Here is a 27,506-nt window from a genome sequence, read left to right on the forward strand (position 1 = left end):
CTGCTCTGCACCCATTTTTGTGAACAAAAATACTGTTTTTAGTGATATGAAAACCAAACAAAAGAAGTAAACAACCTGGGCTATTTGTAACCAGAACCGCTTTAAGAATAAGCCTACTCTTCCAGAGTGCATGCTCTGCAATCAAACTCTGCCATACATTTATATGTCCCTTGCAAACAAAGCTGTCAGTGATGAACTTGAAAATACAATTAAATATGCTACGTAACTACTACAACTAACAGGCAATTTCAAAGAGTTGACAAATTGTGCTCGGAGACAGATCTATCTTCCTCCATTGAGAATACTGACCATTTAACCCAACATTGTTTTCTCTCTTTTAACCAGTTCTTAATCCACAATAGGTCACTACTGCCTCATGACTTTCTAATTTCCTCAGGAGTCTTTCATGAGGTACTTTGCCAAATGCATTTTGAAAATCCAGATACACAATATCAACCAGCTCACCTTTATCCACATGTATACCCACCCCCTTCACAAAGGATTCCTTAGCACAAGATCATATACGGCTTTGTTTCATTAATCCATGTTTATGTATACACTCTAATTCTGTTCTTTGTAATAGTTTCTACTATTTTGCCTGGCACCGACACCAGTTTATAATTTCCCAGATCACCTACGGAACCCTTTTTAAAAACTGGTGTTATATTGGCCACCCTCCAATCTTCCAGTACAATGCTGGATTTTAAAGATAAGTTACATATTATTAACAATTGCTCTGCAAGTTCATTTGGGGAAAATCCACTGTATATTCTAGAACAGGGGTGGGCAACTCCGGTCTTCGAGGGCCACAACCCGTCGGGTTTTCAGTATTTCCCCAATGAATATGCATGAGATCTATTTGCATGAATTGCTGCCATTGTATGCTAAAAGATCTCACGAACTTTCATTGGGGAAATCCTGAAAACCCGACTGGGTTGTGGCCCTCGAGGACCGGAGTTGCCCACCCCTGTTCTAGGATAAGCAGCATAAAATCTGTTTTGCTGTTCTGGGATCTTGCCAGGTACTTGTGACCTGGACTGGCCACTGTTGGAAACAGGACACTGGACTTGATGAACCATCAGTCTAACCTAGTATGGCAATGCTTATGTTCTTATGTTGCCCAGTTCCTAACAAATCTAAAAACTTCCTCTCTGCACCATCACCTCATCCTTGAATTGAGACTCCGGAGCTCTGCCTGTTTCTTGGGTCCTGCACGTGGAATGGGGCAAACTTCTGACAATGCTACCTTGGAGGTTCTGCTTTCTACCTAAGAGCCTAAATTTGGTTTCCAGATCCTTCCTCCCAAATTTTCCTATCTCATTGGTGCCCACATGTACCAAGACCCCCGGCTCATCCACAGCACTATCTAAAATTTTATCCAGCTGATGTGCGAGGTCCACCACCTTCGCACCAAGCAAGCAAGTGACCAAGCAATCCTCATGTGCACCAGCCACCCAGCTAGCTACATGATCGAATCTCCAACTACAAATGTGGACCTAACCCTTCTCCTTCTGGGCAGAAGCCCCTAGAGACACATCCTCAGTGCAAGAGAATATTGCATCCCCTGGAGGGCATGTCCTGGCTACAGGGTCACCTTTTGCCTCTCCCTAATGATGCGCTCCCTTCAGGAGACCTACCTTCTCCATGGCAGCAGAGATTGCTAGACTGAAGGTGGTATGTCTCTATGTTTATGTTCCTTCTTTATAAACCTCTCTGTCTGCTTTAGCTCCTCCAAGTCTGCTATTCTAGCCTCCAGAGATCGGACCCATTCCCAGAGTGCTGGGAGCTCTTTGCACCAAGTATACACACATGACTTCTCACCAACTGGAAGATAATCAAACATGTGACACTTAGTGCAAAAGACTGGATAGCCCACATCTCGCTGCTGGACCATTGCTTGCATCTTATGATTAGTGATTTCTTAATTTAGTTGCTAATTGAGTGGGAACATGTGCTCTAAAGTCCCCCCAAGACTGCTAGTTATATGATAGGTGTCACAATCTCAGGCTTCTCTGACACTGGGATAAACGTGAGCCCTTGGGCTACAGCTGTAAAGCGGCAGCAGCAGGCAAAACTCCCCAACCAGAACTGGATTAACAAACAAACAAAGACAGGAGCTGCAGATGCAGACAAACAAGGCAACAACACACAGGACTAGAGACTGGAGTGGAACTAAGCTATAGGCAAGCAAAGCTGGAAAGACAGGACTGGACCAACTGGACTTCACCTGCGGTGGCCGCCGTTCCCCAGAGGTTGAGCCCCTAGGTGCGGGCGGCCTGCAGGACTTCAGGATTCCACACAAGACACATGGTACAGGAACAAGCTAGACTGAAGCAGAGTTAGGGTTCAGAGGGGAAAGGAATAAACATGAGAGGCAAGGCAGAATACATAGTAACACAGTAAATAGTAAGTGACGGCAGATAACCCATCCAGTCTGCCCAAGTCACATTCATTATCAATTCAAGATTTAAATCAACAATTAATGTGCTATTAAATACTTGATCATGGTCTTTCTTTGGTGTTGCTGAGAAGAACGGTTAAAAAAAAAAAAAAAAAACTTAGGGGGGCAACTGAGAGAGTAAAAACTGTACAACAGGCGTGGACGCTGTTCAAAAATACCATCCTGGAGGCCCAGGCCATACATATTCTGCAAATTAGAAAAGAAAGACGGAAGTCCAAAAGACACCCGGCCTGGTTGAAAAGTGAGGTGAAGGAAGCTATTAGGGCTAAAAGAAACGCCTTCAGAAAATGGAAGAAGGAACCGTCTGAAAATAACAAGAAACAGCATAAGGAGTGTCAAAGCAAATGCAAGGCGCAGATTAAGAAGGCCAAGAGGGAGTATGAAAAAAAGATAGCATTAGAGGCAAAAAAACATAGTAAAAAATTTTTTCGGTATATTAAAAGCAGGAAGCCGGCAAAAGAATCGGTTGGGCCGCTGGATGACCGAGGGGTAAAAGGGGTGATCAAGGAAGACAAAGACGTAGCGGAGAGACTGAATGAATTCTTTGCTTCGGTCTTCACCGAGGAAGATTTGGGTGGGATACCGGTGTCGGAAATGGTATTTCAAGCGGACGAGTCGGAGAAACTTACTGACTTCACGGTAAACCTGGAGGACGTAATGGGGCAGTTCAGCAAACTGAAGAGTAGCAAATCTCCTGGACCGGATGGTATTCATCCTAGAGTACTGATAGAACTGAAAAACGAGCTTGCGGAGCTACTGCTAGTGATATGCAACTTATCCTTAAAATCGAGCGTGGTACCGGAAGATTGGAGGGTGGCCAATGTAATGCCCATTTTTAAAAAAGGCTCCAGGGGAGATCCGGGAAATTAGAGACCGGTGAGTCTGACGTCGGTGCCTGGGAAAATGGTAGAGGCTATTATTAAAAACAAAATTACAGAGCACATCCGAGGACATGGATTACTGAGACCAAGTCAGCACGGCTTTTGTGTGGGGAAATCTTGCCTGACCAATTTACTTCAATTCTTTGAAGGAGTGAACAAACATGTGGACAAAGGGGAGTCGGTTGATATTGTGTATCTGGATTTTCAAAAGGCGTTTGACAAGGTACCTCATGAAAGGCTACAGAGGAAATTGGAGGGTCATGGGATAGGAGGAAATGTCCTATTGTGGATTAAAAACTGGTTGAAGGATAGGAAACAGAGAGTGGGGTTAAATGGGCAGTATTCACAATGGAGAAGGGTAGTTAGTGGGGTTCCTCAGGGGTCCGTGCTAGGACCGCTGCCTTTTAATATATTTATAAATGATTTAGAGATGGGAGTAACTAGCGAGGTAATTAAATTTGCTGATGACACAAAGTTATTCAAAGTCATTAAATCACGACAGGATTGTGAAAAATTACAAGAGGACCTTACGAGACTGGGCGGCTAAATGGCAGATGATGTTTAATGTGAGCAAGTGCAAGGTGATGCATGTGGGAAAAAAGAACCCGAATTATAGCTACGTCATGCAAGGTTCCACGTTAGGAGTTACGGACCAAGAAAGGGATCTGGGTGTCGTCGTCGATAACACACTGAAACCTTCTGCTCAGTGTGCTGCTGTGGCTAAGAAAGCGAATAGAATGTTGGGTATTATTAGGAAAGGTATGGAAAACAGGTGTGAGGATGTTATAATGCCGTTGTATCGCTCCATGGTGCGACCGCACCTTGAGTATTGTGTTCAATTCTGGTCGCCGCATCTCAAGAAAGATATAGTAGAATTGGAAAAGGTGCAGCGAAGGGCGACTAAAATGATAGCGGGGATGGGACGACTTCCCTATGAAGAAAGACTAAGGAGGCTAGGGCTATACAGCTTGGAGAAGAGACGGCTGAGAGGAGACATGATAGAGGTATATAAAATAATGAGTGGAGTGGAACAGGTGGATGTGAAGCTTCTGTTCACGCTTTCCAAAAATACTTTGACTAGGGGGCATGCGATGAAACTACAGTGTAGTAAATTTAAAACAAATCGGAGAAAATGTTTCTTCACCCAACGTGTAATTAAACTCTGGAATTCGTTGCCGGAGAAAGTGGTGAAGGCGGTTAGCTTAGCAGAGTTTAAAAAGGGGTTGGACGGTTTCCTAAAGGACAAGTCCATAAATCGCTACTAAACGGACTTGGAAAAATCCAAAATTCCAGGAATAACATGTATAGAATGTTTGTACGTTTGGGAAGCTTGCCAGGTGCCCTTGGCCTGGATTGGCCGCTGTCGTGGACAGGATGCTGGGCTCGATGGACCCTTGGTCTTTTCCCAGTATGGCATTACTTATGTACTTATAGACCACAGAAGTCCACTCGGCTCTGTCCTTACATTCCAACTACTGGAGTTGCCATCAAAGCCAACTCCAGCCTATCCAAATTCGTCTTGTCATTTGCGGGACAAAGACCATGAAAGTCTGCCCAGCACTGCACACACATTCCAAATCAATGCAGTTTCTGTCAAAGCTCGCTCCAGCCCATCCTAAACCAGAACGCCATATGCGGGACTTAAACCATACAAACCAGCCCAGCACTGTCCTTAGTTGATGCAGCCAGAGTTGCCATCTAAGCACCACTTGAATTGCAAAGACATATGCAACCCTTTAAGTTTTGTTCTCGCTGCTCCTTGTAATCTTGGGCAAGTCACTTAACCCTCCATTGCCTCAGGTACAAACTTAGATTGTGAGCCTGCCTGGGACAGAGAAATAGCCAGAGTACCTGAATGTAACTCACCTTGAGCTACTACTGAAAAAGCTGAGCAAAATCTAAATAAATAAAAAAATAAAAAATAAAATTTCTAATTAGAGTTCCTCTGTGTTCCTCCCACACCTTTTTGGATTCTGCCACAGTTTTGTTTTCTCCACCAACTCCCTTGGGAGATCATTCCAAGCATCCACCACCCTCTCCATGAAGAATTTTCTGACATTACTCCTAAGTCTACTACAACGCAACCTCAATTCATGTCCTCTAGTTTTACGACTTTCGCTTCTCTGGAAAATATTTGTTTCTATATTAATACCTTTCAAATATCATATCTCCCCTGTCCCTCCTCTCCTCTAGGGTATATATATTCAGGTCTTCAGTCTCTTCTCATATGTTCTTTGGTGCAAGCCCCATATCATTCTTGTTGCCTTCCTCTGGACTGCTTCAAGTCTTCTTACATCTTTAGCAAGATACGGCCTCCAAAATTGAACATCCCTCCCCTCTAAGTCCCATGTAATGCAATGGGACTTAGAGGGGAAGTTATCAAATTGCAGTAAAAAGCAGGCTTTTACCTCAAAATCATTTACCACGAGTCTTCAAGCTGTGGCATTCAGTTTTGCAGGTTGCTGACTCCCCTGGTAAATTGGTAAATCAACAATGCTACTTGCAAGCCACTGTTGCTTGCTGCTGAAACACTGGTGTGGTCTCAGAAGTGGAACAATGCGTGCTTGCAGGACAGGTCAGAGATGCAATGGTAGACCTCTGCAGGAGGGGCTTGTGCACTTCCTGTACTATGTCTGCACTAAAATGAAATTTATTAATGTGAGGAAAAAAAGACAAGAAAAAAAGAAATGGATAGAGGACTACACAGACACAAAAGATATTAAGATCTCACAGGCAGCCGATTTGATGCTTTACTTTTGAAGTACACTTGTTTCATCTCATGATTTATGTAGACACAGTTACATAGTAGATGACGGCAGAAAAAGACCTGCATGGTCCATCCAGTCTGTCCAACAAGATAAACTCACGTGTGCCACTTTTTGTGTATACCCTTCTTTGAATTGTACCTGTCCTCTTCAGGGCACAGACTGTACAAGTCTGCACAGCACTATCCCCGCCTCCCAACCACCTGCCCCGCCTCCCACCACCGGCTCTGGCACAGACCGTATAAGTCTGCCCAGCTCTATCCCCGCCTCCCACCACCAGCACTCCACAGACCATATATAATTCTGCCCAGCACTATCCCCGCCTCCCAACCACTAGCCCCATCTCCCCCCATCGGCTCTGACACCCAATCTCAACTAAGCTCCTGAGAATCCATTCCTTCTGAACAGGATTCCTTTATGTTTATCCCACGCATGTTTGAATTCCGTTACCGTTTTCATTTCCACCACCTCCCGCAGGAGGGCATTCCAAGCATCCACTACTCTCTCCGTGAAAAAATACTTCCTGACATTTTTTTGAGTCTGCCCCCATTCAATCTCATTTCATGTCCTCTCGTTCTACTGCCTTCCCATCTCCGGAAAAGGTTCGCTTGCGGATTAATACCTTTCAAATATTTGAACGTCTGTATCATATCACCCCTGTTCCTCCTTTCCTCCAGAGTATACATGTTTAGTTCAGCAAGTCTCTCCTCATACGTCTTGTAACGCAAATCCCATACCATTCTCGTAGCTTTTCTCTGCACCGCTTCAATTCTTTTTACATCCTTAGCAAGATACGGCCTCCAAAACTGAACACAATACTCCAGGTGGGGCCTCACCAACGACTTATACAGGGGCATCAAGACCCCCTTTCTTCTGCTGGTCACACCTCTCTCTATACAGCCTACAACCTTCTCGCTACAGTCACCGCCTTGTCACACTGTTTCGTCGCCTTCAAATCTTCAGATACTATCACCCCAAGATCCCTCTCCCCGTCCGTACCTATCAGACTCTCCCCACCTAATACATATGTTTCCCGTGGATTTCTATTCCCTAAGTGCATCACTTTGCATTTCTTCGCATTGAATTTTAATTGCCAAACCATAGACCATTCTTCTAGCTTTCTAGATCCTTCTTCATGTTTTCCACACCCTCCCGGGTGTCCACACTGTTACAGATCTTAGTATCTTAGGTCTCTTCTCAATCTACACCTCTTCCCTGGGCTCCCTGATCTCATCTCATGGTTTCCAGTATCATCTCTATGCTGATGACACCCAACTGTATCTCTCCACACCAGACATCACCGCGGAGACCCAGGCAAAGGTATCGGCCTGCTTATCTGACATTGCTGCCTGGATGTCCAGCCGCCACCTGAAACTTAACATGTCCAAGACCGAGCTTATCGTCTTTCCACCAAAACCCACTTCTCCTCTTCCTCCACTTTCTATCTCAGTTGATAACACCCTCATCCTCCCCGTCTCATCTGCCCGCAACCCCGGAGTCATCTTTGACTCCTCTCTCTCCTTCTCTGCGCATATCCAGCAGATAGCCAAGACCTGTCGCTTCTTCCTCTTTAACATCAGCAAAATTCGCCCTTTCCTCTCTGAACACACCACCCGAACTCTCGTCCACGCTCTCATTACCTCTCGCCTGGACTACTGCAACTTACTCCTCACCGGCCTCCCACTTAGCCATCTATCCCCCCTTCAGTCTGTTCAGAACTCTGCTGCACGTCTCATATTCCGCCAGAACCGATATACTCATATCACCCCTCTCCTCAGGTCACTTCACTGGCTTCCGATCAGATACCGCATTCAATTCAAGCTTCTCCTTCTTACCTACAAATGCACTCAGTCTGTTGCCCCTCACTATCTTTCTACCCTCATCTCCCCTTACGTTCCCGCCCGTAACCTCCGTTCACAGGATAAATCCCTCCTCTCAGTACCCTTCTCCACCACCGCCAACTCCAGGCTCCGCTCATTCTGCCTTGCCTCACCCTATGCTTGGAACAACCTTCCTGAACCCTTACGCCCCAAGCCCCCTCCCTGCCCGTCTTCAAGTCTTTGCTTAAAGCCCACCTCTTCAATGCTGCGTTCGGCAACTAACCCTTACCGTTCAGTGAATCCAGACTGCCCCTATCGGACCGACCATTCACTTGTCTATTAGATTGTAAGCTCTTTGAGCAGGGACTGTCTCTCTTTGTTAAATTGTACAGCGCTGCGTAACCCTAGTAGCGCTCTAGAAATGTTAAGTAGTAGTAGTAGTAGTAGTAGTATCATCCGCAAATAGGCAAACTTTACCTTCTAACCCTTCGGCAATGTCACTCACAAATATATTGAACAGAATCGGCCCCAGCACCGATCCCTGAGGCACTCCACTACTCACGTTTCCCTCCTCCGAGCGAATTCCATTCACCACCACCCTCTGGCATCTGTCCGTCAACCAGTTCCTAATCCAGTTCACCACTTACGGGTCCTATCTTCAGCCCATCCAGTTTATATAAGAGCCTCCTGTGGGGAACCGTGTCAAAAGCTTTGCTGAAATCTAAGTAGATTACGTCCATAGCTCGTCCCTGATTCAATTCTCCAGTCACCCAATCAAAGAACTCAATGAGATTCGTTTGGCACGATTTCCCTTTGGTAAAACCATGTTGTCTCGGATCTTGCAACTTATTGGCTTCCAGGAAATTCACTATCCTTTCCTTCAGCATCGCTTCCATTACTTTTCCAATAACCGAAGTGAGGCTTACCGGCCTGTAGTTTCCAGCTTCTTCCCTATCACCACTTTTGTGAAGAGGGACCACATCCGCCGTTCTCCAATCCCTCGGAACCTCTCCTGTCTGCAAGGATATATTAAACAAATCTTTAAGAGGACCCGCCAAAACCTCTCTGAGCTCCCTCAATATCCTGGGGTGGATCCCGTCCCGTCCCATGTCTTTGTCCACCTTTAGCTTTTCTAGTTGTTGATATACAGTTGTAAGCATCAGACTACCTAACAAAGGACTTGTTACTTGAACAGATTTTTTACCTACACTCTATAATACAGCAAGATAATGGGAAACTAAAGCATGATTTTTCATTTCATTAATCATTGTTCATATACAAAACATTATGCCATAATCACCCATCTTATCTGTCTTCTCCTTTTCAAATCCCCAAACACGCACCTCCCTCACCAATCACCAGTGGATGCAGCGACTTACCCAGGAGTTTGGACAAGAGGGTGGCTCGTGCCTCCGTGATGCCTGGGAAGTAGGGCTTGATTAAGTCTGTCATGGTAACTGTTGCTAGGGAGTTAAAAGCCGAGGAGATTGTGCTGCATGGGAGGCAAAAGATACAGAAATCAATAACGGACACTAACATTCAAAGAATGACTAATATACACAGCACCATATACTAGAATGAAGAAACAGGCAAGCAACACGAGGTTATGCAAATATGCTTTACATGTAGTGCCTTGGAAAAAAATTCAATTCCACTAGGCCAACACCAAGAACAGAGATTAAGATGGCAGAAAAAAAAGTCATATGATATTTGATCTACTCAACAGTTAGGCTCTACAATTCCTTCCTCTCCCTGTGAGATCCTCTGCACTTGTCCCATTTTTTATGAATTCAGATACTATCCTCATTTCCATTACTTCTACAGGGAAGATGTTTCATGCCATCTACCATCCTTCAATCTCTGATTTAGATACTCATGAAATAACTGAAATTGGATTAAACCAAGAGTCCCTGAACTTTTGAGATGAGGGCCCTGCTGGACCTTTCAAATCATTGAGAAGGCTGGGGATGAGGGAACATGCCTGACCCTTTTGATGATTTGAAATTTGAGGATAGAAGGGAGGCAGGGGACAGGGCTTCCAGGGGTGTTGCAGTAAGTAAGAGCATCAATAACAGTTCTAGATTTATCAGAAGTTGGTATCCTGTCACACACACACATCTCACTCCCCTCTCTCTCACCCTCCTTTCCATTTTCACCACTTTTACTCTCACCCCTCCTTCCCCCTTACTCACCTCCTCTTCTCCCTTCAGTCTCACTCATCCACCTTTCATTTCCCATCACTTTCATCCTTCCCCTCTACCTCACTACTCATCTCTCCTATCCTTCTCCCTCTCATCCTCTCTCCCTTCCCTTCCACACTCCCCTCTCTTTCATTCCTCTGCTTCCTCCCATCCAAGTATCTCATACATCACGTTGATCTTCAACTGCCAGGAATTCTTTAAAGTGCAGTTTAAGATTCTGCACTTCACTCAATTTACTTTTTAAACTGGGTATCCTTATATCTATCTAGTCTGCCGACTCCCAATAACCCTGTTAGGACATTTTGGTTCTTACACGGTGACCTTCTTTCTATCCTATCCCCTGTGCCATATGATTGGAACTGGCTTGATGAACATCCTTTATATATACTTGCCCCGTCTCTCTGGAATAAACTTTCAGAGAAACACAGGCTTCAGATTGTCTAAGACTAAACTTAGCTTGATTATTTGCTTCTTCCTATGGGCCTTTCCCTCCTAGAGCTACTTCTTCTACCTCTTCTGCTAGATGCACTGTATTTGTTGTGTTACCCATTTTCTAGGTTCCTATAGTGCAACTTGTTGGTCTTTTTCATCCAAAGTTTTCAGGTTTTTGTTCTTTTGTCTTTGGCTTACATTATTTATCTAGTATTTGTTATTATATACTGCCTTGTTACTGGAATACGAAAGGTGGTTTATTGAACCAATTAAACCTTAAGAACAGCATTGTAGAAAGAACAAATCAGAATGTAGATATTTAAAAAAAAAAACCAAAACTTACTATACCGCCTTTCTAGCAAGGTCAAAGCAGTGTACAGACTAAAATCAAAACAGAAAGAAACGCCATTTTTTAAAAAGGACAGGGTCATACAAACCATACAACCAGGGAAAAAGGAGAAAAAAAAAGGGGAGGGAGACCAGAGATTCAATCACTGGATTGGAGAAATAGACTGACTTTGTCCTGGAGAAGCTGTGCAAGACTGCAAAGTGTCACAGGATTTCGGTCTGCTCCAGAGTGCCGACAATGGGCCTTTTTCAGCACAAGATGCTACCACTTTTGTTCACTTTGGTCTTGCACCATGCTTGTGGTCCTTTATTGTAAATGGCAATTACAATATTCCTTAGGAGTGTGAATTTTGGCATATTGCTCCTCCTCAAACCAGTGGAACAGTATAGAGGTACTCTGTGCCAATAGTCAAGATGTCTCAGTCGAAATATGTGCTTTGTTTCAAAAACTGTATGGTGTTCTCCTTTTTTCACAGGCACTCTTTAGACCATTGTTGGAAGTACAAAGCTGGACTATTTTTCTTTATTTTCACATTCATCCACAGTCTGAACAGTTTTCTTGATGGTGAGTAGGCCTGGAGCGCGACTTTAAGCGCTGCTGTTTTCACACCTGTGACTTCTGGGCACTGCTGTACTGGCGCCCAACTTTTGGGCACCCATACGGGCAGCTTCTAAGAGTCCTCCCCCCTTCTCCACACTCACTGGGATCTAAGCTGGAGGATGTCTGGGCCGGCAGAGGTGCGGTGCTGCGGATAGGGTGGACTTTGGAGCATAAGGGAGTGCATAGCTGCTTCAGGAGGTGCCTGTGAGAGAAGACAGGGCAGGATCTTCCCTCAAGGGCACTGCCTGGGGCAGCTATGATCTCCTTTATACTCTGAGGAGCAATGAGGGAGGACATCTTCTCTCACAGACACCTCCTTAGGCGGCTATGCTCTCCCTTATGCTCTGAGGACTGCCCATACTACAGAACCATGCCTCTGCTGGCCCAGCCCCTGGCTCAGATCCCAGTGAGTGTTTGGGAGGGGAGGGGACTTTTACACACCTCTCGGTTGAGTGCCCAGAAGTCCAGCACCAATGTGTTTAGGTGCCCAAAGGCAATGTCTATGATGCAGCTCCTATTCCCTTGCACCCAGTGGTGCCCAAAAGTCCTGCTTTAGAGTAGGCCTCAGGCAAATGACTCTCTCATGTGTATCATGCTTGTCAATTTTTCTGGTTTGCTTGCACCACGGCTCTGTGTTGAACAGTTAGCCAATATGAGTTCTAACACATTTTTCTTTTACTTGCACTAATGGAAAATAAAAACACACAAAAAATTGATGAAAACAGCATTGATGGAATATAAAGAAGATATTCTTCAACAAAATTTGTGGAAGCAAATGATGGGCAATTCTATAAAGTGTGCCTAAAGTGGAACGCCAATAATATGCACATGACACTAATAATTGGCAATGATGTGTGTAAGTACTAGGCACTATTCTATAAAATATGCACTTAGGTTCCTTAGTGTGTAACTGTATAAGGGGGGGCATTAACATCGGCAGACTATGTGTGTCATGTGCATTTTGATTAGCAATGTGTGCAGCTTATAGAAAATATATGTTGCATGCATGCCACACTTAGGGCACTCATGTCTGCCTTTGAGTTGATACAAGTGATCGTGCCTATAATTTGATACAGAATACAGACAAAGTGGCATTGGTACAACAGCTTAGGCACACCTAAGCACATTTATAGAATTACTGTTAAATGTGGGGTTTTTTGTGGTGCCTAATTTATGGTGCTAGTTTATAGAATTGCCACCTTAGTTTCTGTATCTGTTCAACAGAACAGAAAAACCAAAACTGAGGAGACTGCTCTGTGCAGAATGTCCACTCATACTCAGAAGGAGATCTGAGTTCTGGAAGAACTGTTCTGTCCTGGTGCTATCAGATGACATTACCTATTTGTGTGCCCGACTCCTTCCTTTTTGTTGACAGATTAGATTAAAACAGATTCAGAAAGCAGCATGGACAATCTTGAAAATCTGACAGTCTAAGCAATGAACAGAACAGGGGAGGCGACCCTCAGGGGGAGGAATGCTGGCTTCGGCCTAACCCCTGGTAAGCCTTTCCTCAGCTGAGAGGTGCCCAGCTCTACCACCGGCTGCCTTTCAGGTGCTGTGGAGGACTTGCAGCTCATCTGCATATCCTTACAGCCTTCTCCGGGGTGACACCCAGGTCCACTCCGATCCACTCAGGGCCTCCGCTCTAGGTGCCGCGCATTTTTCTCTTTACATCTAATCTTCTTCCCAGTTGCTAAAGTACCTCAGTCATTTATGGCCCCTATTCACATTCTCTTCCTAGCCCTGTCCCTTCCTAATCTTTTCCCTCACCCCCTACCTCTCTCCGCTACAGGAACTCACTGCCCATCCATCGACTTCATCACCACACCTTCTCTCCTACCCTCTTCCTCCCTCTTGGCTTTTAATCTCCGCCTCTTTCTTCCGTCCATTTTGCCTTCCCCATTCCACCTAAATACTTCTCGCCTTCGACGCCTTCATGGCCACACCTCTCCTACTCTCCTCCTCTCTCTTTTACTCCTTCTCTTACTCTCAGCCGGTGACATCAATCCCAATCCTGGCCCCCCTCACCAACTATTATCCCAACTCTACAGATCTCACCGCAACCTCTCTAACCTCATCTCTATTTCTCTACTCCCCTCCTCTTCTCTGCCCTTCTCTTGCGCCTATGGAATGCCCGCTCTATCTGTAACAAACTCGCCTATATCCAGGACCTCTTTATCTCACGTCACCTCCATCTGCTCGCCATAACAGAAACCTGGCTCTGCCCTGATGACTCTGCTTCAGTCGCAGCCCTGTGCCATGGCGGTTATCTATTTTCACATACTCCTCGCCCTGCTGGCCGTGGGGGCAGTGTTGGACTACTTCTCTCTCCCTCCTCCAGATTTCAACCCCTTCTTCCACCTCAATCTCACTGTTTTTCCTCCTTTGAAGTCCACTCTATCCGCCTTTTCTCTCCTCTGCCTCTTCGAATAGCGGTCATTTATCGTCCCCCTCATAAGTCCCTTTCATCAGTGTTGCCAAGTGGGCGGTTTTCCCGCCCAATTGGGCGGTTTTTCGCGACCCGCCGCAGGTAATTTTTGCCCGCGGCGTGTTGCAGTTTTTTGGGCTTGTTTTGGGGTCTTTCGGCGGTTTTTTGAGTGGGTTTTCGGGCCGTGGAGGGCGGGGCTAGTGATGTTTCGGGCGGAGTTAGTGACGTTCTGGGCGGGGCCGATGATGGGAGAGGCAGGGCCGATGACGGGGAGGCGGGTCGGTGACGGGAGAGGCGGGGCCGATGACGGCAGGGGCAGGGTTGATGACGGCGGGGGTGGGGGTGTCAGGGGCGGGGTTTGACTTTGGGCGGGTTTTGGGCTGGATTTGGGCTGATTTCGGTGGGGAAAAATTTTTCCACCTGGCAACCCTGCCTTTCATCCTTTCTCAGTGACTTTGACGCCTGGCTTGCCTTCTTCCATGATCCTTCCGCCCCCTCTCTCATCCTTGGTGACTTTAATATTCCTGCTAATGATCCTTCCAACTCTTATATTTCCAAGTTACTCGCTTTAACGTCCTCCTTTAATCTCCAACTATGCTCCACCTCCCCCACTCATCAAAATGGTCACTGTCTTGATCTCATCTTCTCCTCCAACTGTTCACCCTCTAGTTTCCTTACCTCTGATCTTCCCTCCTCTGATCACCATCTTATAACTTTCACACTTAAATCTCCCCCCTCCCAGTCCCGTCCTATCTTATCTAATTTATCTAGGAATCTTCACGATATTGACCCTTCATCTCTATCCTCCTATGTTTCAAACCTCCTCTCTACTGTGGCACCATCCACGTCTGTCAACGAGGCTGTTTCTTCTTACAACAATACTCTATCCTCTGCCTTAGACACTCTTGCACCTTTGATGACCCGCCCTGTAAGGCGTACAAAATCCCAACCTTGGTTGACTTCTAATATCCGTTACCTACGTTCCTGTACCCGCTCCACCGAATGCCTCTGGCGGAAATCTCGGGCCCTTGCTGATTTCTTACACTTTAAGTTCATGCTGACCTCCTTCCAATCTGCTCTTTTACGTGCCAAACAGGATTATTATATTCAACTGACCAACTCTCTTGGCTCTAATCCTCGACTTCTCTTCACCACATTGAACTCTCTCCTCAAGGTGCCCCCTCCCCCAACTCCCCCTTCATTATCTCCTCAGACCCTTGCTGAATTCTTTCACAACAAGGTTCAAAAGATAAACCTTGCTTTCTCTACCTCACCACCTCTCCCTCCACTAGTCCGTTCCCCTCTCTCTCCTTCCCCTCATTCCCTTCCCTCCTTTCCTGAAGTTACTATTGAGGAAACTACACTTCTCCTTTCTTCCTCAAAATGTACCACCTGTCCCTCTGATCCCATTCCCACCCACCTTCTTAATGCCATCTCTCCTGCTCTTATTCCTTTTATCTGTCACATTCTCAACCTCTCACTTTCCACTGCGACTGTCCCTGCTGCCTTTAAACATGCTGTGATCTCCTTAAGAAGCCTTCACTCGACCCTACTTGTCCCTCTAATTACCGACCCATCTCCCTCCTTCCTTTTCTCTCCAAATTACTTGAGCGTGCTGTTCACCGCCGCTGCCTTGATTTTCTCTCCTCACATGCTATTCTTGACCCACTACAATCTGGTTTTCCCCCTCTCCACTCAACCAAAACTGCGCTTACTAAAGTCTCCAATGACCTATTACTGGCTAAATCCAGAGGTCAATATTCCATCCTCATTCTTCTTGATCTTTCCGCTGCTTTTGACACTGTCGATCACAGCATACTTCTCGATACCCTGTCCTCACTTGGATTCCAGGGCTCTGTCCTTTCCTGGTTCTCTTCCTACCTCTCCCTCCGCACCTTTAGTGTTCACTCTGGTGGATCCTCTTCTACTTCTATCCCTCTGCCTGTCGGCGTACCTCAGGGTTCTGTTCTTGGTCCCCTCCTCTTTTCTATCTACACTTCTTCCCTTGGTTCATTAATCTCATCCCATGGCTTTTCCTACCATCTCTATGCTGATGACTTCCAAATCTACCTTTCTACCCCTGATATCTCACCTTGCATCCAAACCAAAGTTTCAGCGTGCTTGTCTGACATTGCTGTCTGGATTTCTCAACGCCACCTGAAATTAAATATGACCAAAACCGAGCTTCTCATTTTCCCCCCCAAACCCACCTCCCTGCTCCCCCCGTTTTCTATTTCTGTTGATGGCTCTCTCATTCTCCCTGTCTCCTCAGCTCGAAACCTTGGGGTCATCTTTGACTCTTCTCTCTCCTTCTCTGCTCATATCCAACAGATTGCCAAGACCTGTCATTTCTTTCTTTACAACATCCGTAAAATCCGCTCCTTTCTTTCCGAGCACTCTACCAAAACCCTCATCCACACCCTTGTCACCTCTCGTTTAGACTACTGCAATCTGCTTCTTGCTGGCCTCCCACTTAGTCACCTCTCCCCCCTCCAGTCGGTTCAAAACTCTGCTGCCCATCTCGTCTTCCGCCAGGGTCTCTTTACTCATACTACCCCTCTCCTCAAGACCCTTCACTGGCTCCCTATCCGTTTTCGCATCCTGTTCAAACTTCTTCTACCAACCTATAAATGTACTCACTTTGCTGCTCCCCAGTATCTCTCCACACTCGTCCTTCCCTACACCCCTTCCCGTGCACTCCGCTCCATGGATAAATCCTTCTTATCTGTTCCCTTCTCCACTACTGCCAACTCCAGACTTCGCGCCTTCTGTCTCGCTGCACCCTACGCCTGGAATAAACTTCCTGAGCCCCTACGTCTTGCCCCATCCTTGGCCACCTTTAAATCTAGACTGAAAGTCCACCTCTTTAACATTGCTTTTGACTCGTAACCACTTGTAACCACTCGCCTCCACCTACCCTCCTCTCTTCCTTCCCATTCACATTAATTGATTTGATTACTTTATTTTTTGTCTATTAGATTGTAAGCTCTTTGAGCAGGGGCTGTCTTTCTTCTATGTTTGTGCAGCGCTGCGTACGCCTTGTAGCGCTATAGAAATGCTAAATAGTAGTAGTAGTAGTAGGATACAATTTGGATCTCTTCTGGAACCATAAGCCTTCACTGCCCTATGACATTTGGCAAACTACAATACTTAGAAAGAGTAAGAGATGGAATAGCAGCTCAGCTTTAATATCCAAGAGGAATACAATCATTTCCTGCCACCAAAACAGAAGTAGAAAGATGACCAACCCCACTGGGGGTAATTCTATAATCAGGGCAGTTAATTCTGAAGAGGCAGACAAGTTGTTGTCTAAAAATCCTTCTTCTCATTGCAATTTGGATATATGTCAGACTTACCTTCTTAAATTTCTATCAGCAACTTTTTTTTTTGTTATTATATTTTTATTCATTTACAAATTTTACAAGTCAAAAAGAGATGATTAAGAAATTTGAAAATAACAACTTAAATCGATTATCGATGATCCATATTAACAATTATGCAGAAATAAATGTGTCACTTTCGACCATTATATTAAGGCAATTTTGATCCAAGAAAAAGAAAAAAAAGAAAAATCAAATAGTAATTTAATGAAACTAGTAATTAAAGAATTAGTTACTACTTCCCACCAAACCTCCTCAAGCCTATCATAGAGTGTGCTGTTAGTTAACTATTACATTAACATCCTCTTTAGTTAACAAAAATTCCTCTAGTTGCTTAGGATCAAAAAAATTGAAATTGCCTGGATTGAAACAATATTAGGCAAATGCAAGGAAATTTAAGTACAAAAAATTAGCCCCAAGGGCTAAAGTTTTCGGGCGCAGGGCCAAAAAGGCCCTGCGCCTTTTCTGAGTTTCTCTGTAGAGATCGGGATAGACTCTTATTTTAGATCCTAAAAACAGTGAGTCCAAATGTTTATAGGAAAGTTTCAAAACAGAACCTCGGTCCATCACCAGGGCAAAAGAAACCACCACAGTAGTTCTCCGAGAGATAACTTCCAATGAAGATTCTAAAAATGATGTCAAGTTCATGCCTTCTCCTGTTTGCGGTTGAGAAATTCCACCATCCAATTTTCTGTTACTTCGTAAGTACTGTGCTCGAACTATAGGAGGCAGTGAATCACTTAGCATCCCTAATATTTCTACCAAAGTATTTCTTTACCATATCTATTGAAGATATTAAAGGGGATCTGGGAAAATTAGTCTCAAATTAAGTTTTCTAGATTGTTTTTCCAAGTATTCTAAATGATGAAAGGTAAAATTTCTATCCCTTGTTGAGACTTGCCCCAGAGTTTCTAATGTTTGTAATTTTCCCTCTAATTGTTTTAACTCAGAGGTATGTTGGGCAGTTGTCTGTGCCTGCAAGAGGACTGCTTCAGACAATACCTTTATTTCAGCAGTATTTTTTGCAGTTATTTGTTGCAAAGAGGAATGTAATGTAAAGGTCAAATCCCAGAGTGACTCCATTGTCACTAAGACAGGTTTAACCAAAGTCCCCAGAACTGAAGCAGGAGGGGGAGCACCCAGAATCTGGTTCAACATACTCACAATTTGTGAAGGCATAGTTTGTGGGGAAATTCACTCTTCCATCAAGCCAGTCCTAGGCGTATCGGCATGGGCAGGTTACCTCCCTGCTCGTTTGCGTCCCCGTCTGGAGTCCAAATTGCAGGACCCGCCTCTGCGTCTATCCCTCTTGGCTGTGGGGAAGCCGCACGCTGAACAGCACTCAAGGAAACTCCGTTTACACTGCTGGCCAACTCAGGAACGTCGGCGCCGATAGCAAGAGAGGAGGCTTGCCTGGGACCAGTCGTCATCCCAAACTGCTCCAATGTCAGCTGCTGCTGGAGGTAGGACCCAGTGGGGGTAAGGAGATTATCCCGCACTTTGCCTCTCCTTTTCCCCATATCGTAGGCGATTCAGAGAGCCTTCGCAGCATTTGCTTAGAGAGAGTCTGGGCGCATCTGAAGCCATAACTCACTATGTGGCCATCTTGGAGCCAACATTCCACCTTTCAGCAACCTTTTTAAAATGGTTGATGTCCTGGTTGAATTTGTGCTTGGAACTGGGCAACTACCCCGGTAATCTGGGCCATATTAACCTTACATCAATTTTAAAGAACCAATCTGGGCCCAAACTTCTGACTAGTAATTACAGACCTGTGGCATCTATCCCCTTGTTTGCAAAGATTTTAGAGGCAATAGTTACACAACAGCTTGTGGAGTACCTACAACAACAAAATATTCTATCCTCTTCTCAATCCAGTTTTAGGAACAATTTCAGCACAGAGACAGCTGTGTGCTTTGATAGCGGAAATGAAATACTGCTTGGTAAAGGGTGCCAAGTGCTACTGGTTCAGTTTGATCTATCTGCAGCGTTTGATGTTATTCACCTTGAGATTTTTATGGATGCTAGATTAGATTGCTATTGCAGCTCCTGTTTTAAAATGGTTTAACTGATTTTTATTATTGAGAACATACCAGTTTAGGATGAGAAGTGAACTTTCTTCCCCCTGGGGCCCGGAGTGTGGTGCTCCAACTGGCCAAGGCCAGAACGGCTTATAACCAATAACTGGCTCTATCAGCTGGAAACAAACATCTAAAGCAGAAACTGTAGAAGGAATAAATAAAGGAGCAGTATGATGTTACCTCAGTGCACCACTGAAGAGACAGGCAACGAACAGACCAGGTAACCCAGGCAGATCCTTCAGAATGTCCATCACAAAATATAGAACCATCTGAAACCAAAGACAGGAAAACAGATAGTTAAAAAAATACAACACATATAGGACGATGCTGACTATGGTTCGAGAGTAGTGCTGCCCACTGCAATGTGCAAGACTTGGGTTTAGGTTCTTCACTTAAGTGGTGGATGCAAAAAGCATTACTACGGATTTAACATGGTTAAACCATGGGTTTTACTGGCTGAGCAATGCAGTAAGAGTTTCAGTGTAGGTATGTTAACTTGCACGGAAATCCTTATCGCAGACTGCATTAAAAATGCATGATAATGCGGTCATGATATATTCTGCAGCCATGCATTCAACTGTACAGTACTACTAATCATCATTTCTAAAGCGCTACTAGACGTACGCAGCCCTGTACACCTGAACATGAAGAGACAGTCCCTGCTCGACACAACTTACAATCTAATTAGGACAGACAAACAGGACAAGCAGGGTCAGTCAGCCATATAAGGGAGACTACCAGTAGAGGTCACGGTGGCCATTCTGACCACAGAGCCATAGAGACATGAGTGAGTGGGATTCATTCTTGCCACCACTGCCCTGTTGGACCACCAGATAATTCAAGTAGGCTCCGGGGGGCCATCAGACCTGATGAGTGTGGATGGGAGGAGAGAACATCAGAGAAATGTACTGGCCGGTACCGGAAAGCGAATGCTACATACCTGTAGAAGGTATTCTCTGAGGACAGCAGGCTGATTGTTCTCACTGATGGGTGACGTCCACGGCAGCCCCTCCAATCGGAATCTTCACTAGCAAAGTCCTTTGCTAGCCCTCGCGCGCCCGCGCGCACCGCGGCAGTCTTCCTGCCCGAAACCGGCTCGAGCCGGCCAGTCCAGTATGTAGCAAGACAATACTCTTAAGGGAAGACACAACTCCAAAGGGGAGGCGGGCGGGTTTGTGAGAACAATCAGCCTGCTGTCCTCGGAGAATACCTTCTACAGGTATGTAGCATTCGCTTTCTCCGAGGACAAGCAGGCTGCTTGTTCTCACTGATGGGGTATCCCTAGCCCCCAGGCTCACTCAAAACAACAACCATGGTCAATTGGGCCTCGCAACGGCGAGGACATAACAGAAATTGACCTAAAAAAATTTACCAACTAACTGAGAGTGTAGCCTGGAACAGAACAAACAGGGCCCTCGGGGGGTGGAGTTGGATCCTAAAGCCCAAACAGGTTCTGAAGAACTGACTGCCCGAACCGACTGTCGCGTCGGGTATCCTGCTGCAGGCAGTAATGGGATGTGAATGTGTGGACAGAAGCCCACGTCGCAGCTTTGCAAATTTCTTCAATGGAGGCTGACTTCAAGTGGGCTACCGACGCAGCCATGGCTCTAACATTATGAGCCGTGACATGACCCTCAAGAGCCAGCCCCGCCTGGGCGTAAGTGAAGGAAATGCAATCTGCTAGCCAATTGGATATGGTGCGTTTCCCTACAGCCACTCCCCTCCTATTGGGGTCAAAAGAAACAAACAATTGGGCGGACTGTCTGTGGGGCTGTGTCCGCTCCAAGTAGAAGGCCAATGCTCTCTTGCAGTCCAAAGTGTGCAGCTGACGTTCAGCAGGGCAGGAATGAGGACGGGGAAAGAATGTTGGCAAGACAATTGACTGGTTCAAATGGAACTCCGACACGACCTTTGGCAGAAACCTAGGGTGAGTACGGAGGACTACTCTGTTGTGATGAAATTTGGTGTAAGGGGCCTGGGCTACCAGGGCCTGAAGCTCACTGACTCTACGAGCTGAAGTAACTGCCACCAAGAAAATGACCTTCCAGGTCAAGTACTTCGGATGGCAGGAATTCAGTGGCTCAAAAGGAGGTTTCATCAGCTGGGTGAGAACGACATTGAGATCCCATGACACTGTAGGAGGCTTGACAGGGGGCTTTGACAAAAGCAAACCTCTCATGAAGCGAACAACTAAAGGCTGTCCTGAGATCGGCTTACCTTCCACATGGTAATGGTATGCACTGATTGCACTAAGATGAACCCTTACGGAGTTGGTCTTAAGACCAGACTCAGACAAGTGCAGAAGGTATTCAAGCAGGGTCTGTGTAGGACAAGAGCGAGGATCTAGGGCCTTGCTGTCACACCAGACGGCAAACCTCCTCCAATGAAAGAAGTAACTTCTCTTAGTGGAGTCTTTCCTGGAAGCAAGCAAGATGCGGGAGACACCCTCTGGCAGACCCAAAGAGGCAAAGTCTACGCCCTCAACATCCAGGCCGTGAGAGCCAGGGACTGGAGGTTGGGATGCAGAAGAGCCCCTTCGTCCTGCGTGATGAGGGTCGGAAAACACTCCAATCTCCACGGTTCTTCGGAGGATAACTCCAGAAGAAGAGGGAACCAGATCTGACGCGGCCAAAAAGGAGCAATCAGGATCATGGTGCCTCGGTCTTGCTTGAGTTTCAACAAAGTCTTCCCCACCAGAGGAATGGGAGGATAAGCATACAGCAGGCCCTCCCCCCAATCGAGGAGGAAGGCATCCGATGCCAGTCTGCCGGTGGCCTGAAGCCTGGAACAGAACTGAGGGACTTTGTGGTTTGCTCGAGATGCGAAGAGATCCACCAAGGGGGTGCCCCACGCTTGGAAGATCTGGCGCACCACTCGGGAGTTGAGCGACCACTCGTGAGGTTGCATAATCCTGCTCAACCTGTCGGCCAGACTGTTGTTTACGCCTGCCAGATATGTGGCTTGGAGCACCATGCCGTTCCGGCGAGCCCAGGTCCACATGCTGACGGCTTCCTGACACAGGGGGCGAGATCCGGTGCCCCCCTGCTTGTTTACATAGTACATGGCAACCTGGTTGTCTGTCTGAATTTGAATAATTTGGTGGGACAGCCGATCTCTGAAAGCCTTCAGAGCGTTCCAGATCGCTCGTAACTCCAGAAGATTGATCTGTAGATCGCGTTCTTGGAGGGACCAGCTTCCTTGGGTGTGAAGCCCATCGACATGAGCTCCCCATCCCAGGAGAGACGCATCCGTGGTCAGCACTTTTTGTGGCTGAGGAATTTGGAAGGGACGTCCCAGAGTCAAATTGGTCCAAATCGTCCACCAATACAGGGATTCGAGAAAACTCGTGGACAGGTGGATCACGTCCTCTAGACCCCCCGCGGCCTGATACCACTGGGAGGCTAGGGTCCATTGAGCAGATCTCATGTGAAGGCGGGCCATGGGAGTCACATGAACTGTGGAGGCCATATGGCCCAGCAATCTCAACATCTGCCGAGCTGTGATCTGCTGGGACGCCCGCACCCGGGAGACGAGGGACAACAAGTTGTTGGCCCTCGTCTCTGGGAGATAGGCGCGAGCCGTCCGAGAATCCAGCAGGGCTCCTATGAATTCGAGGTTCTGCACTGGAAGAAGATGGGACTTTGGGTAATTTATCACAAACCCCAGTAGCTCCAGAAGGCGAATAGTCATCTGCATGGACTGCAGGGCTCCTGCCTTGGACGTGTTCTTCACCAGCCAATCGTCGAGATATGGGAACACGTGCACTCCCAGCCTGCGAAGTGCCGCTGCTACCACAGCTAGGCACTTTGTGAACACCCTGGGCGCAGAGGCGAGCCCAAAGGGTAGCACACAGTACTGGAAGTGGCGGGTGCCCAACTGAAATCGCAGATACTGTCTGTGAGCTGGCAGTATCGGGATATGTGTGTAGGCATCCTTCAAGTCCAGAGAGCATAGCCAATCGTTTTGCTGAATCATGGGGAGAAGGGTGCCCAGGGAAAGCATCCTGAACTTTTCTTTTACGAGATATTTGTTCAGGGCCCTTAGGTCTAGGATGGGACGCATCCCCCCTGTTTTCTTTTCCACAAGGAAGTACCTGGAATAGAATCCCAGCCCTTCTTGCCCGGATGGCACGGGCTCGACCGCATTGGCGCTGAGAAGGGCGGAGAGTTCCTCTGCAAGTACCCTCTTGTGCTGGGAGCTGTAAGACTGAGCTCCCGGTGGACAATTTGGAGGTTTTGAAGCCAAATTGAGGGTGTATCCCTGCCGGACTATTTGCAGAACCCACTGATCGGAGGTTATGAGAGGCCACCTTTGGTGAAAAGCTTTCAACCTCCCTCCGACTGGCAGGTCGCCCGGCACGGACACTTGGATGTCGGCTATGCTCTGCTGGAGCCAGTCAAAAGCTCGCCCCTTGCTTTTGCTGGGGAGCTGCGGGGCCTTGCTGAGTCGCACGCTGCTGACGAGAGCGAGCGCGCTGGGGCTTAGCCTGGGCCGCAGGCTGTCGGGAAGGAGGATTGTACCTACGCTTGCCAGAAGAGTAGGGAACAGTCTTCCTTCCCCCGAAAAATCGTCTACCTGTAGAGGTAGAAGCTGAAGGCTGCCGGCGGGCGAATTTGTCGAATGCGGTGTCCCGCTGGTGGAGAGACTCTACCACCTGTTCGACTTTTTCGCCAAAAATGTTGTCCGCACGGCAAGGCGAGTCCGCAATCCGCTGCTGGATTCTATTCTCCAGGTCGGCGGCACGCAGCCATGAGAGTCTGCGCATCACCACACCTTGAGCAGCGGCCCTGGACGCAACATCAAAAGTGTCATAAACTCCTCTGGCCAGGAATTTTCTGCACGCCTTCAGCTGCCTGACCACCTCCTGAAAAGGCTTGGCTTGCTCAGGGGGAAGAGCATCAACCAAGCCCGCCAACTGCCGCACATTGTTCCGCATGTGTATGCTCGTGTAGAGCTGGTAAGACTGGATCTTGGACACGAGCATAGAGGAATGGTAGGCCTTCCTCCCAGAGGAGTCTAAGGTTCTAGCGTCCTTGCCCGGGGGCGCCGAAGCATGTTCCCTAGAACTCTTAGCCTTCTTTAGGGCCAAATCCACAACTCCAGAGTCGTGAGGCAACTGAGTGCGCATCAGCTCTGGGTCCCCATGGATCCGGTACTGGGACTCGATCTTCTTGGGAATGTGGGGATTAGTTAAGGGTTTCGTCCAGTTCGCAAGCAATATCTTTTTTAGGACATGGTGCAAGGGAACGGTGGACGCTTCCTTAGGTGGAGAAGGATAGTCCAGGAGCTCAAACATTTCAGCCCTGGGCTCGTCCTCCACAACCACCGGGAAGGGGATGGCCGTAGACATCTCCCGGACAAAGGAAGCAAAAGACAGACTCTCGGGGGGAGAAAGCTGTCTTTCAGGAGAGGGAGTGGGATCAGAAGGAAGACCCTCAGACTCCTCGTCAGAGAAATATCTAGGATCTTCCTCTTCCTCCCACGAGGCCTCACCCTCGGTGTCAGACACAAGTTCACGAACCTGTGTCTGCAACCTCGCCCTGCTCGACTCAGTGGAGCCACGTCCACGATGGGGGCGTCGAGAGGTAGACTCCCTCGCCCGCATCGGCGAAGCTCCCTCCGCCGACGTAGTCGGGGAGCCTTCCTGGGAGGTGGCCGCGGTCGGCACCGCACGCGGTACCGACGTCGGGGACCTGAACCTGGGCGATGGGCCAGCCAGCGCCACGCTCGACGGTACCGGAGGCGCAAGCACCGCCGGTACCGGAGGGGTAGGGCGCAACAGCTCTCCCAGAATCTCTGGGAGAACGGCCCGGAGGCTCTCGTTTAGAGCGGCTGCAGAGAAAGGCTATGAGGTCGATGCAGGCGTCGACGTCAGGACCTGTTCCGGGCGAGGAGGCTGTTCCGGGCTGTCCAGAGTGGAGCGCATCGACACCTCCTGGACAGAGGGTGAGCGGTCCTCTCGGTGCCGATGCCTGCTGGGTGCCGAACCCCTCGGCGACCCAGAGCTCTCGGTGCCGACGCGGGGAGGAGACCGGTGTCGATGCTTCTTCGACTTCTTCCGAAGCATGTCACCGGAGCTCCCCGGCACCGACGAGGAGGACGTAGAATCCATCCGTCGCTTCCTCGGGGCCGAGGCCGAAGAAGGTCGGTCTCGGGGGGGCTGTACCGCAGGAGCCCTCAGGGTGGGAGGAGACCCACCCGAAGGCTCACCGCCACCAGCAGGGGAATGGACAGCCCTCACCTGCACTCCTGACGATGCACCACCGTCCGACGACATCAGCAGACGAGGTCCCGGTACCACCGACGTCGATGCAGCTATCCGATGTCTCGGCGCCGATGCAGGGGCCCGATGCCTCGATGCACTCGATGCAAGGGCGGCCGAGGAAGATGGTCTGGACGCTGACGACGTCGATGCACTCGAAGATCCCGGTGCCGATGCCGCCGAAGAGCCCGAGAACAAAACGTTCCACTGGGCTAGTCTCGCTACCTGAGTCCGCCTTTGAAGCAGGGAACACAGACTACAGTTCTGAGGGCGGTGCTCGGCCCCCAGACACTGAAGACACGACGAGTGTCGATCAGTGAGCGAGATAACCCGGGCGCACTGGGTGCACTTCTTGAAGCCGCTGGAAGGCTTCGATGTCATGGGCGGAAAAATCACGCCGGCGAAATCAAAGTCCGAAATGACGGAAAAAGAGCACCAAAAACTGTAGAGGGAGAAAAATCTCGACCGAGGCCGAAAAGAGGCCTACCCCGACGACGAAAGAAAACTTATCGGGGCCAAAAGCTGGAAATACGGGGAGGATTTAAACGAAACCCGGTGGAGGGGTTCCGGAGCACTTCCCGAGTACAGGAAAAGCTTTTCCGAAGAAAAAACACGTACAATATGGACGCGCGAGGTCGACTCTCCGGGGCTCGACACGGCGAAAAATACGACCGTACCGAGTGCGGACAAAAGAAGACTGGCCGGCTCGAGCCGGTTTCGGGCGGGAAGACGGCCGCGCATGCGCGGTGCGCGCGGGCGCGCGAGGGCTAGCAAAGGACTTTGCTAGTGAAGATTCCGATTGGAGGGGCTGCCGTGGACGTCACCCATCAGTGAGAACAAGCAGCCTGCTTGTCCTCGGAGAAGTTATTTTATTTTAACAGAATTTGATATACCACCCAATCTAATACAGTGCAGTAGAGTGGTTTACAAAAAAATAAAATAAGAAGTGAAAAAGAAAGGAGAAATTAGGTCTTTTTTGCTAATTTTCTTTCCTTTAGGCTCTCTAGATGCCTGGTTTATGCAAGCCTACAAGCAGATAGAGACTGAGAACACCTGACTTTGAGAACTGTATAAGAATGCTGTATAGGTCTCAGCCAGTCAGTATATTAATAACAAAGTAGTTGGAACAGGACTAAAAATGGCTGTTCCCTTGACTTGTAAGATTTTAGACATTTTTTTGCCCCTTGTTTTGAACCACAGCAGCAAGTGCCAAGAATAAAAACCAAAAACAAACAAGAAAATTGAGCTATATACATAGAAATCAGCTGTACTAACAGAGTCCTTCTCAATAGGGCTCTTATCTGACATCCATACTTCAGTATCTTCAATCACTTCTCCACATAATTAGGTTATACCTGCTATAACCTAATTATGTGGAGAAGTGATGGGAGATGCTGAAGTATGGATGTCTAATGTAAAGAAAAGTAGCAGGTAAAGCCTAATTTTTCCTTCCTCGCTAGCCCTCCAGACTGGTCCATATGCTTGAGAAGAAGTTAAAAGCGAGATCCTCAGAGGCCAGAAGACAACACTCCAGCATCAAAGGCTGCATCCTTTACAAAGGAGTGCAAGGAGTGCAAGGAGGACCCCTCCCCCCCCCCACCACCACCGACAGATCTCCTGTGATGGAGTAAGATTGCTCTTCGTCCACAAGGCTGAAACTCTCCTCACACAATGAGCTTTAAGAGCTGACGGCAGTGAACATTCCTTAAGGAGATATGTCAATACTATTGTCTCCTTAAGTCATCGAGCTATGGTCATCTTAATCGATGATGATCTCTTGTTCTGACCACCAAAGAGCACAAACAATTGATCCAAATGCCAAAATTCCTCCGTCCTGAAATAATCC

At 47.5% G+C, this 27,506-nt stretch overlaps 1 protein-coding gene across 1 annotated transcript in view; it reads right to left on the reverse strand.

Moving 5' to 3' along the window:
• Positions 1 to 27,506, reverse strand: part of SLC5A6 (solute carrier family 5 member 6) — a 138,081-nt gene that overhangs the window by 47,675 nt on the left and 62,900 nt on the right. The window contains exons 8-9 of the mRNA XM_030198646.1: positions 19,579 to 19,667; positions 9,307 to 9,419 (exon numbers count right to left, since the gene is read on the reverse strand). Of these exons, the coding sequence (XP_030054506.1) occupies positions 9,307 to 9,419; positions 19,579 to 19,667 (202 nt within the window). The remainder of the gene's footprint in view (positions 1 to 9,306; positions 9,420 to 19,578; positions 19,668 to 27,506) is intronic.

Source organism: Microcaecilia unicolor, chromosome 3 (assembly GCF_901765095.1).
Source record: "Microcaecilia unicolor chromosome 3, aMicUni1.1, whole genome shotgun sequence".
Classification (NCBI taxonomy): domain Eukaryota; kingdom Metazoa; phylum Chordata; class Amphibia; order Gymnophiona; family Siphonopidae; genus Microcaecilia; species Microcaecilia unicolor.